The sequence below is a fragment of the Colletotrichum siamense genome, assembly GCF_013390195.1.
Source record: "Colletotrichum siamense strain Cg363 chromosome Unknown KSG_Cg363_contig08, whole genome shotgun sequence".
Taxonomy (NCBI): domain Eukaryota; kingdom Fungi; phylum Ascomycota; class Sordariomycetes; order Glomerellales; family Glomerellaceae; genus Colletotrichum; species Colletotrichum siamense.
In genome coordinates this window covers 3067084-3082787 of record NW_023501021.1, presented here as the reverse complement: position 1 = coordinate 3082787, position 15704 = coordinate 3067084, and the positions used below count along the sequence as shown (strand labels likewise).

General features: G+C 53.2%; 5 protein-coding genes across 5 annotated transcripts; 4 read left to right on the top strand and 1 right to left on the bottom strand.

The window, feature by feature from the left end:
* Positions 1-2631: 2631 nt before the first annotated feature.
* apdF-4 (Aspyridones efflux protein apdF) lies at positions 2632-4165 on the top strand (the record flags this gene model as incomplete). The annotated part of the gene is made up of 4 exons (XM_036644206.1): positions 2632-2806; positions 2876-2909; positions 2967-3549; positions 3614-4165. 4 exons carry the CDS (start codon positions 2632-2634, stop codon positions 4163-4165), a joined length of 1344 nt encoding a protein of 447 aa, XP_036490914.1.
* A 1177-nt stretch (positions 4166-5342) lies between these two features.
* Positions 5343-7081, top strand: orsC-1 (Tyrosinase-like protein orsC; the record flags this gene model as incomplete). Its single annotated transcript, XM_036644205.1, has 6 exons — positions 5343-5563; positions 5623-5785; positions 5863-5938; positions 5998-6477; positions 6722-6837; positions 6926-7081. 6 exons carry the CDS (start codon positions 5343-5345, stop codon positions 7079-7081), a joined length of 1212 nt encoding a protein of 403 aa, XP_036490915.1.
* An 883-nt stretch (positions 7082-7964) lies between these two features.
* pnbA-0 (Para-nitrobenzyl esterase) lies at positions 7965-10247 on the top strand (the record flags this gene model as incomplete). Its single annotated transcript, XM_036644204.1, has 3 exons — positions 7965-8198; positions 8254-8613; positions 8667-10247. 3 exons carry the CDS (start codon positions 7965-7967, stop codon positions 10245-10247), a joined length of 2175 nt encoding a protein of 724 aa, XP_036491190.1.
* A 213-nt stretch (positions 10248-10460) lies between these two features.
* bioF-0 (8-amino-7-oxononanoate synthase) lies at positions 10461-11912 on the bottom strand (the record flags this gene model as incomplete). Its single annotated transcript, XM_036644203.1, has 2 exons — positions 10461-10990; positions 11045-11912. 2 exons carry the CDS (start codon positions 11910-11912, stop codon positions 10461-10463), a joined length of 1398 nt encoding a protein of 465 aa, XP_036491106.1.
* A 535-nt stretch (positions 11913-12447) lies between these two features.
* Positions 12448-15122, top strand: CGCS363_v012353 (Bifunctional dethiobiotin synthetase/7 8-diamino-pelargonic acid aminotransferase; the record flags this gene model as incomplete). Its single annotated transcript, XM_036644202.1, has 4 exons — positions 12448-12635; positions 12796-12892; positions 12963-14287; positions 14339-15122. 4 exons carry the CDS (start codon positions 12448-12450, stop codon positions 15120-15122), a joined length of 2394 nt encoding a protein of 797 aa, XP_036490912.1.
* Between the last annotated feature and the right edge of the window lie 582 nt (positions 15123-15704).

Genomic DNA, 15704 nt, shown 5'->3' with positions numbered 1-15704 from the left:
AACGGCCTAGCTTGATCGCACTTGACGTGGCGCCGCCTGGGCCGGTGTATAAGTACAAGGGATTTCGGAGGATGGAGACCCCAGGGGAATGGGGAGAACGGGGTCTTGCAAGTGACATATCCATACATACCTGCATTCTCGACATCCGGTACGGCTTTTCGGGGCGCTGGCTCGACTGAGCTTCGGGCGATTGGCAACCGAGAACGCCATGATTTGACCATTTTTCGGGGGCCTATTGGTTTCCTCTCAAGTCAGCGTGGAACTGCAAGCACCATGCAGCTCATTTATCCCGACTGAGACAGACTTGTGCCACCATCGGACCAGTCTGCATGTGAACCAAGACGCCGGGACCGATCCTTCCCAGTTCGGACCGTCCCTTAGCATTGACACATCACAGCGCTCGACTCTACCTGCACCAACCCGTACGTACCGTTCATCCGGACCTGTAGGGCTCCGCGATTGGGTTCTAGACGAGCTTCTGCTGTCGCTACCCTTCGTAGACGCGGAACTCGCATCCATTCTGTCAAGATACAATACACTGAATCAGGCGCTAGTACGACGCGAGATGCCCCAAAGACAAACGTAAACGAGTAGCATGCGAATACGAGAGGAAGAAGGAATGCAGCCGAAGAGCTCCAACGAGTGTGGTGGTCTGAGAGCTGGAATCGGCATATCAAGAAGGAATCAAGCTTCGTCAAATGCCCCTGAAATGACCCTCTCGCCAACAGGCAACAGAGAATTAGAGACGGAGGATCCCGAGGACTAGGGAGTTCGGCGATCAAGGGTTGTGATCCTTCCAGGTTCTGACCAATCATAGCTTTAGAACTCTTCAATCTACAGATTTGAGCAGCCAATGAAAAGGTCGGACAAACGCACTTCCTTTTTGGGAACCCATGTCCGTCACGTAATTTATCACTAAATGTGGTCCCGGCATGCGACATATGTGATCGAGCCCATGCATCCCGATAATTGATATCAAAAGAGCGTTGGCATACAACTGCTTTTCTGGCGAATCAAACTGCCGTCAGTCTTCCTTGAGATTCCACGAAAGACGCCGGAGGAGCCGGTCCGCATAAATGGGTCTGCTCTTCCGCCTCCGGTCTTAACAGCGGTATGTGTGACCCGCTTGACCCGTCCGCGATCTCACCCAGTGCATCTCATTCACAGCATGATGTCAAAGGCGCCCTGACTATAATTTCTCTCCCATTGATGATAAGCAAGTATAGCGAGTCATCGCAGACATCGCCGGGATATAGTTTTCATAGTGTTGAAAGGTTAAGGTTGTGGCTGACAGTCAAACCTTGGATGATATGCTTATTTTAATCCGAATGGCTCAAAATCAGATTAACGGTTTACAGTGGTTGAGGCGTACAATATCCAAGCCGCTAACTTCACAGTTTGAATTCACTTTTTCAGCTATGGCAACCTGCTCCTCATCATTGCGTCATTACGTTTTCACGATTAGCTACAATTAGAGACTGTTTTACTTAACGTTGCGGCAATTGCTGCTGCTATGTATTTCATTCTTGAATTGGGGACACGCCAAGTTGCAACTGAGGTTACACCACTAAAATCATCAGCACTTTGAATTGACTGCAATGTTGGCTGAACGGTGTCTTGCGTCTGTTTCAACACATCGTCAATAAAGTGTAAGCCCCTTAGGCAAAAATAACCAGGTTGCCCCTAAATCGCAGCTTGGAAGCGTTCAATTTCAATTGCTCTTTTTTAACAGAATTGGAAGTGAACGATGCATTTCGCGCCCTATGTTTGACATGTTTTCTGGGGCAAAACAAGCAATATGAAATGGATGCCATCCTTCCGGTACCCCGTGCCGCTTACCAAATATATTTGAGTCACTTTTCAAAGCCCGATCCGCCGCTTCGGAGGCATGTGATGCACTTACCATTTATTCATTCATAGCGTCGCGTTAGGCGAGGACTACGATCTCTAGACTACCATCAACTTGCGGTGTCATCTCGTCAGCACTGTCACACTACTGATCGGACACAGGTAGCAAGCAACAAACTCACTGCTCAATCCCCGAATTTAACTGACATTCTGATAACCGTGAGACGGCCGACATTGCGCCCACCAGTTTATTAGGAATGACGAATGTAGACCCTGAAGCGAGTTGACCACATGAAATGCATTCAATCAATTGGCACGTTCAATTCTTGCAGGTAGAAGCGTTGGCCCGAGCAGGTGGGTAGAATCCGGGCTATTCCCGCCAAACTACCAAATAGGCCGGAAGCGCGTCGGCATCTGGTTGGTCCACCGTGCGGTACCGGCCCGAAACTGCAAAGTTCGCGTAAGAGATTCAAAAGCCGGGGGATCTTTTGAGATTAGTAACTCCGCGGGGTGCATCATAGAGTATGACTATTTCTCTTGAACCCTTGTTTTCCTGCAACCTCGGTAAGGAGTAAGGAAAAAACACAACAAAGCCAACAAAACCGACGACATCGCCAAGGGCAATCGGCAGTTCAATTGCAACACCCCAGCAAACCGAACAAACCGCCACAAACTGCTTCAGACTTCCGTACAACCGCCTCAAAAGTCACCGGTCGGAGCCCATCCTATGACGCCACCAACCACATTCCGTCTATGACAGCGCAGGAAGCCCAGTCCGGCAAGATGGACAGCACAGACAAGGAAACGAGGTCAGACTCGTCGCGGAATGATGGCCTCGTGGATGTTGAGGCGGCCGCAACAGAGAGTCGCGTCGGGCGCGTACTGAGTCGAATCGCGTCGGTTCCGATAACAGACCCTGGCCCTCCACCCGATGGAGGCTACTCTGCGTGGATGGCTGGTAAGAGCCAATGAAGACTATTGAATCGTATGGTGAAGGTCTCGTCTCTGACTTGCTTTTTAAATGTAGCTCTCGCCGCTCACTTTATCTTCATGGACACATGGTAAGGGTCCGCCGCTGCTTATGGTTTCCACAAAAACTGATGTTGTCATACTTGCAGGGGTTTTATCAACTCTTTCGGAGTCTTCCAGACATACTATGTTGAATTGCTGAAGCGACCACCTGCCGACGTCTCTTGGATCGGCTCTATTCAAGTCTTCCTGCTGTTCTTCATTGGTGCCTTTTCAGGCCGATTCACAGACGCAGGCTACTTTCGCCCTCTGTTTCTCTGCGGATCATTCTTAATTCTTCTCGGCACCTTCGCAACCTCATGGTGCACCCAGTACTGGCAAATACTTCTTTCTCACGGCGTTTGCGTTGGCATAGGAAACGGTCTCTCATTCTGTCCAACATTGGCAGTACTGTCTACGTACTTTGACAAGAGAAGAGCCGTGGCTATTGGTATCGCGGCTGTAGGCAGCGCCTCGGGAGGACTCGTCTTTCCAAGCACCGTTAGACAATTGCTCCCTTCGGCTGGGTTTCCCTGGGCGATGCGCACGCTGGGCTTCATTCAGTTGGCAACCCTGACGATTGGGTTCATCTTTTTGAAGCCTCGGCTGCCGCCGCGAAAAAAGGCCCAGTTGGTGGACCTGAGGGCCTTCCAAGAGTTGGAATATTCCTTCTACGCTGCCGGTGGCTTTTTCGTAAGTCGGACCCAAAGAGACGTTATTTTAAGTTTTAACCCTACTGACTGGAAATTATTAATAGTCGTTCATGGGGGTATATTTCGCCTTCTACTACGCCGCCTCGTATAGTCGAGACGAACTCGGCTTCTCATACCCGAACTCGCTCAACCTACTTCTGATCTTGAACGGCATTGGTTTCATCGGACGTCTTGTTCCCAACTGGTTCGCCGACAAGGTGGGAACTATCACCGTGTTTACTCCCATGGCCTTTCTCTCTGGAGTTTTGACATATTGTTGGATTGCCGTCAAGACGCCGACCGGCCTCTACATTTGGACCGTCGTATTCGGTTTCGTGGGCAACGCCGTCCAGGCTCTCTTCCCGGCCGGCGTCAGTGCTCTGACAACAGACCCAAGCAAGCAGGGGACGCGCATCGGTATGATATTTACAATCGTCAGTTTCGCCGTGCTGAGCGGACCTCCCATCGCGGGCGCCATCATCACCGCATGCGGCGGGAGATACTACGGCGCTCAGGCCTTTGCAGGCAGCTGTCTCATGATCGGAACCTTCTTCTTAGCGCTGGCACGGGTAGTCAAGACCAAGAAGAAAGGCGAAGGGTGGTTTGCAAAGATTTAGCGAAGTGTTAACGTTGTGGAAACGTTGCGGAAAAATGCATAGCCAGGGGGCTCGGTAATTTTGTAACTATAAATCGTGTATATATGTCGGATACCAATGACTCGCATATATTCGAAATCCGCGTCTTGTCGCATTGAAGCGGGAGCACAATATGATATAATATATCGTCACTATCGATCGGCGTTTGCAGACTAGCAGCTTCAGCTCTGCGTCATTTCATGCTAGTGTTCAATTCAGCTCACACGACACATCTTCATACCTTCAAAGACTTCATTTCAAGGGCGATGAACAAGATAGGCAGAGTCTCTTCTCTTCGAGGTCTTTCAAAAACAGTTCTTGGGTTATCGATTGGCAACGTACGACTTGCAACTGCCGAAGCTCAACCCCCTGATGGACCTCGGAAGCGGGCAGACAATTCTGACTCGCTACGGGTCCACCACCAAACCTGCAGCGACAGCCTCTTAGTCAGGAACAAACTCGGACAACGTGAATCAATGGCCTTACTCAAGGCTTGAGAATCAAATATGGGTTATGGTCCACGTGCTGTATGCTTACTACCTAGCTTAGCATGGCAATTGTGGAGAGAAATGTCCTAGCTTGATTTTGTCATTGCTTACAGTGATGGCCCAAGACGGAGAATGTGGTCGCTTTTAAAAACCCGCGTATGGGGCCCATGTGGCGATACCAAATTTAACTTTGATATGGATAGCCAAAACAGATTAAGACTCCCCCATCCAGCCCTTCATGATTGGCACAGCTACGTCTTGGCTTCCGAGTTGCCACAATTAGACTAGGTCTCATGCAAGTTGCAACGTCGTTCGGACCAACTTCTGCGCCTTAGGGACCCAGTAAACAACATTTGAACCAAGTCCCCAACCCATCTACATGGAACGGGAAACTTGGCTAAAATGGATCGTGACAGCACACTGACCAATGTAAAAGTGACGATAGTATCGCAGGGCTGGGTAAAGAGGCCCTAAGCGAGCACAACTATCCTTGAAATGGTTCCGCTGGGGGACCCGACGAGATCAGCGGCAGCCTGCCGGCTGTGAGTTGTCTTCCCGGCAAGTCAATTCGACATAAAGCTCTTGTGGCCGGCTGCACTCCCGAGGATTATTGATCAGAGGAAGTCAGTCTTGGCTTCTGTCAGTTCATCCGAAAAAGCGACTCTGACATCATGGCAGTCCTCCGCCAATGCCTGTGGCTTCTTGTGGCGGCTCAAGCCACTGCCACGGCTGCTGCCACGAGCTCTTACAACTTTACGCAAGCTGCCATCGACAAGGGCGAGGCCATGACCCAACTCGGAGCCGATGCGCTTCGGGCGGCAAAGGCCTTGAATGCAGCTTCGGGTCTCAACTCAACCTGCACACCCGATAAGGTTCAGGTTAGGAAAGAATGGTGAGGCACATCCAGCATTATTCGTCATTTCCCCTTCACGTCTAACACTTGAGGCACAGGAGAACTCTTCCCGCGGAAGAGCGCAAGTCTTTCGTTGCCGCAGTCCAGTGCCTTCAATCTTCTCCGACCTTGCTCGATGCTGTTCAGATGCCCGCGGCCAAGTCCCTCTTCGACGACTTCGTTTTGATTCACATGAACCAGACTGGGAGGATACACGCCACGGTATGTACTCCATTAGATGCCTAGCCAAGGGCATGCCCAAGATGTTCAGCATCGGAACTAAGTACGTGAAACGTTAGGCAAACTTTCTGACTTGGCATCGTTATTTCACTTGGATCTACGAGCAGAAGCTGCGCTCTGTTTGTGGTTACCAAGGTAAGTGACGCGGCCCAACTTTCGTCTCAAATATCAAGAGGTCTCACCAACCACGGCAGGAACCTTCCCGTACTGGGATTGGAGTCTCGACGTCGAAGACCCGGCCAAGTCCCCCGTATTCGACGGATCTGAGACCTCCATGGGAGGCAACGGCGCCTTCATCCCTCACGAGGGGCTGCAGCTTGTGCAGTCCGTCTCCAACACCACCATAAAGCTCGAGCCCGGCTCCGGTGGTGGCTGTGTCGAGTCCGGCCCGTTCGCGAACATGACGGTCCACGTAGGTCCCGTCTCGATGCCGGTGTACGGCTCTTCGACGAACAGAACCGCAGCCGCGAAACCCACGGACGACAACCCCCGCTGCCTCAAACGCGACCTCAACAAGCACATCGCCCAGCGGTACACCTCTTTCCGCAACGTCACTAGTCTGATCCTGGAAAACGACAACGTCGAGTGGTTCCAGGCCGTTTTCCAGGGTGACGATCGCTACGTTTCCGGACTCGAGCTTGGTGCTCACGGAGGTGGCCATTACACCATCGGCGGTAAGTTCTCAACCTCTGACCTGATTGAAGATGCAAGTGTTGGAATCGCGAGTGGCGCCGGGTCTTGTGGGTGATCAGAGCCGGTGGGCGGGGGCAGTCGGGGCCCAAGGTGCCGGCGGCTCTGCCCATCTGCCTTCATCACCACGGCGGCTCGGCCTACGACCCCTCGTATTTACGCACTTGTTGCCAATTTCAGCCTCTTGACACGATCTGTGGGACTTACACTGACACCAACGACTCTCAGGCGATCCTGGCTCGGACCCCTTCATCTCACCTGGCGAGCCAGTCTTCTTCCTGCACCACGCCCAGGTTGACCGCGTCTACTGGATCTGGCAGATGCTTGATTTTGCAAACCGACAGGTATGTTTTTAGGGCGTCTTTGTTTCGCCCAGCCTTCCGCGGGATGCGTCTGTGGACAAATTTAGACTGACCATGTTTTCGTTTGAAGGAGGTTTTTGGCACCGAAACGTTGCAGAACAACCCGCCAAGCCGAAACGTCACGGTGGAGGACACTGTCGATATTTCACCCCTTGGTGGGCCGCTCGTCATGAAGGATCTGATGAGCACCGTCGGAGGATCCCCCTTCTGCTACGTCTACGAATGATTTTCGTTCTAGACCAATGGCTTAATCGATGATTCCCAAATTTCGTTTCAACCTGTATTTACTAAGATAGAGGCTGTACATAGACGTTAAAGCTGGCCAAGGCTAGTCCTTCGCATTTAATCAAGATACCCTCTCAAGTTGGCGACAACTCTGGCTCATTCGTTAGTGGTGCAATAGTAGATTCAGATCTGCCCAATGAATAGATCCGACGGGCGGCGTGCAGGCAAGTCGCGCCCTAGAAGGTGAGGCGCACATGCATGTGTCACCTTTGACTCCGATCTGCCCGCATGGCATGATCTGATGCCATCCGAAGGTGGCTGCATGATGAGCTTAGCCAGGCTCTACTTGTCAATTTGAAACTCTTGGCCAGGGGTGGTTCGTCTAATAAGAGGGCCGCAGCACAAAAGAGACAACTCGTGACGAGCGAGGTCGCCGGGGACCTGGGGGCAAGAGTTAGGACGAAACTCTATTCGGCGGGAATCCATGTTTTCGGAGGGAAAATGCGGCACTTGATCCCAAACCCGGCTTAACGAGAATCATATGCCAGGGGTCCTGGCCTTGGTTCCTAATTAGGTTTGTGGCCTGGAACAGAACCTCACGACAGATGGCATCAAACCCGTCTGAAACCCCCGCAGCCCCCAAAAATGAAGCCCAGACTCTCCGGTGAGCGCGCCGGTCGGGGCGCGGTGAGTAAGAGATCGAGTCAAGAATAATCCGGTCTTTTTACGCCGTTGTGAGTCCGTGTTCGAGGCATGTCAGTATAACAGATGGCATGGCGCTGCAACTTCAACTTTCAGACGATGTCGAGCGAGCCTCTCGTTATGTTGGCATGATTTCCGGGTCTTTTCTTATTATCACTTTTTAGTCGGTCACTTCCGCAATAATGTTTTCCTTAACCCAAGCCTTCCTTTCTATTCTCTCGGCCGGAATCATCGGTCAGGTCCAGGCGGTTGATCCGCTCGTCGACCTTGGCTACACTAAACTTCAGGGCGTCGCTGAGCCAAGCGGTGCGACTCGATGGTTGGGCGTTCGATTTGCGGCACCGCCGACTGGTCAACTGCGATTCGCCGCGCCCGTCGACCCTCCCGCTACAACCGACGTTCAAGATGCTTCTCAGGTAACATTCGCTTGTTCCCTCTCGGCATCTGCCCACTCACACAGTTCTTGTCTAGTTTCGCCCGATATGTCTCGCTCGAAGCGCGTCAGATTTCACCATGAAGCCCAACAAGCGGTTCACCACCGATGAGGACTGCTTGTACGTCAACATCTTCGCGCCATCCAATGCGACTCCCGATTCGAAGCTGCCGGTCATGTACTTCATCCAAGGTGGAGGTTTCCAGTCGCTCTCGAACGCCAACTTCAACGGCAGTGACCTAGCCAGGTTTGGAAACATGCTGGTGGTCCAGGTCAACTACCGTGTTGGACCCTATGGTTTCTTGCAGAGCAAGGAGGTTCAGACTGGCGCGAGCATGAACAACGGGTTGAAGGACCAGATCCAGGGTTTGAAATGGCTCAAACAGCATGCTGCTGCGGTAGGTTTCTCTGCAACTGACTGGGGTCGCATTGATAACTAACATGAAACCAGTTCGGAGGAAACCCCGATCAGATGGTAGCTGTTGGAGACTCGGCCGGCGCAACCTCTGTCGCCATGCTTCTCGCTGCGTTCGGTGACAACGACCCCGGCTTGATCAAGGGCGCCATCATGGAATCCGTCAGTGTGGCCACTGTTCGCACCCTCGAGCAGGGCCAAGAGCAGTACAACTGCCTGACTAATGCTACCAGTTGCAACAAGCAACCCGATTCTCTTGCTTGTCTCCGTGGTCTTGATGCAAAGGCGTTGCAGACGGAGAACTGCCAGTTCAACCCCAACCTCGACGGCGATCTCGTCAAAGCACCAACTTTGCAGCGCTTTGCCGAGGGCAAGTACCTCAAAGTCCCAACCATCGCCGGAACATGTACCGATGAGGGAACCAAGAACGTCCCACAGAGCACCGACACCATCGAGGATGCTCTCAAGACGATCAATAACCAGGCGACGCAGTCATTGAGCAATGCATCTCTGACAGTGCTTCAGCAGACGTACCTCGATGTGCAACAGCCCGTCTTCCCCAAGTCCGGAAAGCTGTGGCGTCAACTTGCCACTGCACACGGTGACTTCAGAGCTCACTGCATCACCAAGATCTTCCAAGATGCTCAGGCCCGCGACGGTGTGAAGACATTCAACTACCGCTATGGCCCGATTGATGATGAGCAGGAGGCTCTGGGATTCGGTGCATACCACACCGTCGAGTTGAACGGCGTCTTCGGTCCTAACAACACCGACGGTGCCCCTCCGAAGAGCTACTCGACCACGAACGCGCCTATCGTGCCATTGACTCAGGCTTACTGGGCCAGCTTCGTCAAAACACTCGATCCCAACGCCGCCAAGATCCAGGCAGGCATGCCGGAGTGGCAGGCGTGGACGGCCGACGGAAAGCAGAGACTGCTATTCCAGAACAACACTGGTACTATGGAGGGCATGCCTACTGCCCAACAAGACAACTGCGCCATGCTCGCACCCATGATCCCCTTCATTGAGACCCCGGCGACGGATGCCCAGAAGGCGACTGTGGAGCTGAAGAAGGTCAACTCACAGGCCGCACCTCCAGCCGCACCTCCCGCACCCCCGAAGGCTGCTTTCATTACCGATGTTGCTCGTATGATGGCTGCGGCCGATAATGAAGAGCACAAGAAGAACAACGGTACAGCGAAGGGCGGCAAGAAGGGCAAGGGCGAGGGTAAGGGCAAAGGTGAAGGAGGCGCAGCCAAGGGCAATGGAACCGAACCCAGCGGAGGAAAAGGTGGTAAGGAAGGCAAAGGCAAAGGAAAGGGTGAAGGAGGTGCGGCGAAGGGCAACGGTACTGAGCCCAGCGGAGGAGGCAAGGGTGGTAAAGGAGGAAAAGGGAAGGGCGAAGGCGGTGCGGCCAGGGGCAACAGCACCGAGCCCCGAGGAGGAAAAGGAAAAGGAAATGGTACTGCTGGTGGTGGCGGCAGGGGAGGAAACTCGACCGCGCCCCCAACAGTCGTCCCTCCTGGAAAGAGCTCTGCTACGGAGAACTTCCATGGGCTCTCTTGGATGTGGTCATCCATTGCCCTGGTGTGCCTGGGCCAGTTCCTTTTGGCTTGAAGATAGATACTTTCGGCCGTTATTTGTAGTATACGAGACCTGCGAAGCATGAGACCACGGGCTTGCCCGTATTGATGATCAACTTGTATTCAATATCTCTGACCGACCTTCAGTGCTTCATGCTACCATTTTATATGCCGACTGTTTTCTGCCGTACATCAAAGTTTTGTGTATATTTCAAGCCTCTGTATTCCCAATGTGCTCATCCGACTCTCATAATCTTGACTTCAACTCCATTGCTGTAGTCTCGATGCCACTCTTGGTTTTGTTCTCAGTCTGTTTGATCTGGGTAACGAGCCAACGTTCTATAGCCGATACCAATCCCTCGACCTGCTGAATGGTATTTCCTCCATGGATGCAGATCCTCACTCTCTCGCTTCCTGCTGGAACTGTGGGTGCGACGATGGGCCGGACCATGAAGCCCCGCTGCTGGCAGTGCAGTGCCAGACCTCTGGGGTTGGACGTGAATAGCGGTATGATTGGTGATTTTGGCTTCTCTGAAGAAAGATATAGAAGACCTGCTTCTGGTTGGTATTGGCTGCAAAGCTCTTGGAGAAGCTGATGTGTGCGTCCAATGAGTGACCACAAATGGCGGAGTAGGGGCTCAGAGCGGCCGTCCATGATAAAGTTGTAAGCCGTTTGTATGCTGGCGAGTGCTGTGAATGGCATGGCCGTGGTGTAGATGAGACTGCGGGCGTAGTTGATCAAATACGATCTTGTAATCTGAGAGCAGAGAACGATGGCTGAACCTGTCAGTCAATGGATCTAAAGAAGAGAGTGAAACGGATGTAACTTACCTCCGGCGCAACTCATCGCCTTGCCGAATGTGTGAACTCGTCCCCAAACCCGATCCTCCAAGCCTAAGTCACAGACAAGTCCGCGGCCCCTATCACCCAATATGCCCGTTGAGTGGGCCTCGTCGACGATGATCAGGCCGTTCCCGTGCGGAAGCTGTCTTTCAACACACTCTACTATTTCTTTCAAAGGCGCCACGTCTCCATCCATGCTGTAGATACCCTCCACGGCGATGAAGACGTTCTTTGTGCCCTCTCTCACAGCCTTGCCTTCTTCACCGCGAGTCAATTCAGACAGAACCTCGCTCAAGCTTCGACTCGGGCTTTGGCCTCTTGCTGTCTCGTCCCACAACCGGTCTCCATTTGCGTTCTCGATCGGATGAACCGTATTGTGGGCGAAGGCGATCTTCCTTCCAGCCCGACTCATCTTCATCCCATCGTGCACGCTGGCGTGAATCAACTCATCGTAGACGATGATGTCGCCGTGCTGAGGGACGCAACTGAAAAGCCCAACATTTGCATCAAACCCCGAATTGAAGAGTAGCCCAGCCTGTCCACCATGAAAAGCCGCAATGTCTCTTTCGAGAGACTCTGCAAGCGATACATTGCCATCCAAGAGGCGTGATCCACCAGAGCCGAGGAGAGCCGGGGTGTTTCCGTCCTCAGCACCATCAATCGGATTGAGGTGGGCCTGGATTCGGGTGAGATACCCGCGCTGGACCTCCGGGTGGGTCGAGAGGGAAAGGTACGCGTTGGACGAGAAGTCGGCGCTGCCGGCCGGGACGAGGGTCAGGCGCCGGAGCTGGCTCTTGGCCTCCCGGCGAGCCAGGAGTGCCGCAAACACACTGTCCAAACGGTCGCTTGCCGGCATAGTTGAGATGAATTGGTTGTTGGGATCGTTGCGGGATGTGTCAATGTGTCAAATGAGGGACCACACACACCCAACCTCGGCATGGAAAGTCAAGAGACGAGGGAATTTCCCCTTGCACCCGGCGATCTCTCATAAACGCGAATGCGAGATCCATGCAGGTTCAAGTTCAACCCCACCAGGCACACCTACCGGGCCGCACCGTTGGGAAACCCATTGGTGACTCGTGAGTAAGTGACACATAAGTCACTAAACTCAACAAGTTTTCCTTTTTCCCTATGATAGCCGCTGCGTTGCCCCAGTTCTCGGCGCAACAAATGCCGCAGCCTACGGTCCGTACCCCGCCCCGTCTCCTCCTCTTCCCCAGGCCTCGGAGCTTCCGGTTGGAGACAGCTCTTTTTCATTTCAGGCGCCTTGCTTGCTGCTCGCTGACAGCAAACGGAATTCGGACACCATTCATTGGCCTCATCACTTGTCTCTGCTCTCAATTGCAATCCTGCTGTCTTTGATGGGCGTTTGATACTGGTTCAAGCCCTCAATGGCACCTGTCGGCGCCCTACTCTGGCGCTCCTTGAGAGCATACCAGATTTACGGCGCCAATACCGATGTCGGAAAGACCGTCTTCTCCTCGGTCCTGTGCAATGCAGCTCGCAAGCACTGGCCGCATGAGCAGACGGCGTTTCTCAAACCCGTCTCTACGGGCCCGGCTTCTGAAGCCGACGATGGGTGTATGTCCGGACCCTCATTTCCTCAACGAACGAACTCCATTTTTATCGCGGCTTCTCACCATTTACACACTGACCATCTCAACTAACCTCGGAAATAGAAGGGCAATATCCTCGGTTCTCAATCGGTATTCGTGATTCACTGATTGACATCCTCTTAGTCACATCGACAAGTTCGCCCCCGGAGTCGCGAACAAGACGCTGTTTCAGTTTGAGATTCCAGCAAGCCCGCATCTGGCCGCCGAGGTTTCGGAACAGGTGAGTTTGCTGCTACTTTTAGAAAATGCAACGTCAGGTTTTGGAGCTGCCACTGAAACATTCGCCTTAGCCCACCCCGACCGATAATGAAGTCCTGAAAGGTGTTTACAGCTACGCATCGCGCCGAGCGGCCGGTGGCCCCGGCTGGCTTTTCGTTGAGACGGCCGGCGGTGTGCACTCGCCGGGCCCGTCCGGAACCCCGCAAGCCGACCTTTACGCCCCGCTCCGGGTCCCGGTCATTTTCATCGGCGATTCCAAGCTCGGCGGTATCTCCCAGACCATCTCTGCCTTCGAGTCCCTCAAGCTTCGTGGCTACGACGTCGAATCCATCTTACTCTTCCGCGATGAGCAGTACCAGAACTATTCCTACCTGACCGACTACTTCGCCAAGGGACATGGCATCCCCGTCAATTCTCTCGAGCAGCCACCGGCTCGCGTCGAGGATGCGCGAGCTGATGCCAAAGCGTTATCTCAATACTACGATGAGATGAGTTCTTCCAAAGTCATCAAGCACACCATAAATCACCTGCATGACCGCCACCTCGCTCGGATTTCTCGCCTCGAGACCATGTCTCGCGACGCACACAACATCATCTGGTACCCCTTCACACAGCACAAGAACCTCACGCCCGAAAAGATCACGGCAATTGACTCTGCCCACGGCGACTGCTTCCAAACTCTGGTTCCCGAGAGCAAGGGCTCATCGACAGACCAGGCCCTCTTGCAGCCCTCGTTCGACGGATCTTCATCATGGTGGACACAAGGTCTTGGTCACGCGAACCCCAAGCTGATTCTCGCCGCATCCTACGCCGCTGGCCGCTACGGACACGTCATGTTTGCCTCCGCAGTTCACGAGCCTGCGTTGGCTCTTGCCGAAACTCTCCTCAAGGGACTGGAGAACCCGCGTCTCTCTCGCGTCTTCTACTCTGACAATGGCAGCACTGGTATGGAAGTCGCCGTCAAGATGGGCCTGCGTGCAGCCAGGGTCCGATATGGCTGGGAAGCAAACGACAAGCTTGAGATTCTCGGTTTGAAGGGCAGCTACCACGGCGATACCATGGGCGCGATGGACTCTACGGAACCCTCTGTCTTTAATGAGAAGGTCGAATGGTACGAGGGCAAGGGTTTCTGGTTTGACTACCCCTACGTCCTGTGCAAGGATGGCCAGTGGCAAGTCCAAGTACCCAAAGCCCTGCAGGCAGATTTGGGCGCCGGACAGACGTTCAGCACTTTGTCCGAGGTCTTCAATGTGACTAGTAGGGAACAGGCTCAGCAGCAAGAGGCATACGAGAAGTACATCGTCAAGGTTCTCACTCGTCTTCGCGATCAGGGACGCAAGTTTGGCGCTCTCGTTATGGAACCAGTCATTCTTGGAGCTGGAGGCATGATCATGGCGTAAGTATCCACACATTCGTGTCGCACCTCTTGCTAACCTGCCATTTGAAGCGATCCTCTGTTCCAGCGCACTCTTGTCAAGGTTACCCGGCAACACCCTGAGCTCTTCGGCACATCAACCACTGCCATCAACGAAGATGGAACCACCTGGACTGGCCTGCCGGTCGTCTTTGACGAAGTCTTCACTGGCCTCACCCGTCTCGGCCGCTTCTCTGCTGCATCTTTCCTCGGCGTCGACCCGGATGTCATCTGTAACGCGAAGCTGCTCACGGGAGGCTTGGTGCCGCTTTGCACCACCTCGGCATCTGACAGCATCTTCCGGGCCTTCGAGAGCGATGAGAAGAGTGACGCTCTCTTGCATGGCCACAGCTACACTGCTCATGCCGTTGGATGCCAGGTCGCTATCGAGTCTCTCCATGAGTTGCAAAGGATGGACAAGCAGGGAGAGTGGGACTGGGCAAAGAAGAGCGAATGGGCGGCCGAGTCGACTGCCGTCACCATCTCCAAGAATGAAGAATCGGCTGCTGTTTGGTCTGTGTGGTCTCAGCCGTTTGTTGACTGGGTCTCCAAGCAGAATGGTCGTGTTGCGGGAGTATGGGCTCTGGGATCCGTTCTTGCTATCCACCTGGAAGATAACGAGGGAGCTGGCTACTCAAGCAATGTAGCCGTGGATCTTCAAAGCGCCCTACTGAAGGGTGATACTGGCTCTGAGGGTGAGCGATGGAACGTCCACAGCCGAGTGCTGGGTAATGTTCTCTACGTCATGACCAGTCAAACGACAAAACAGGAAGATATAGAAAGGCTCCAAAGGCTTTTGAGGCAGGCTCTAATTTAGTTGAAGTGAGACCGCGGTGTCTTATTGAGACCAGTTTCAGAGGCATGCATACAATGTGAATAATAATAACCATTACATCCCAGATTCGATTGTGCTGTGTCCTCGTGCAATATCAGTGGTTCTCTGGCAGGCGATTGTCAGGTGGCGTGAAGTTGTCCTTCTTTTCCGTACCTGACACAGCAGTATCCGTTGATGTATGTGAATTCTTTCCGCTTCGTCTTTTGCGGCTTGGGCCGCGAGCGCAATATCTGGTTGTGGAGCGTTCAATACTCATGCTCTCTTCAGACAATTCGAATGTGACGAGTGTGTCAACTTACGTGATAACAGCGACTATAATCAATACTGCACTGCCACAGCCTACACCAACTCCAATTCTCTGCTGTTTATTCAAATCTGATCTCAAGTGTCAGCAGATATCTCAGAGTCGGTGTTTGGATGAGCCACCTACCTTGTGCTGCAGGGCTACCACTTACAGGTGGGCTACTGGGCTCGGCCGTTGGTCCTGTTGTAGATGAGGCCGTAGGTGTGGGGGATCTGGTAGAGAAAGATCTTGTACTGCTAGAAGTTATGTCTATCACGATG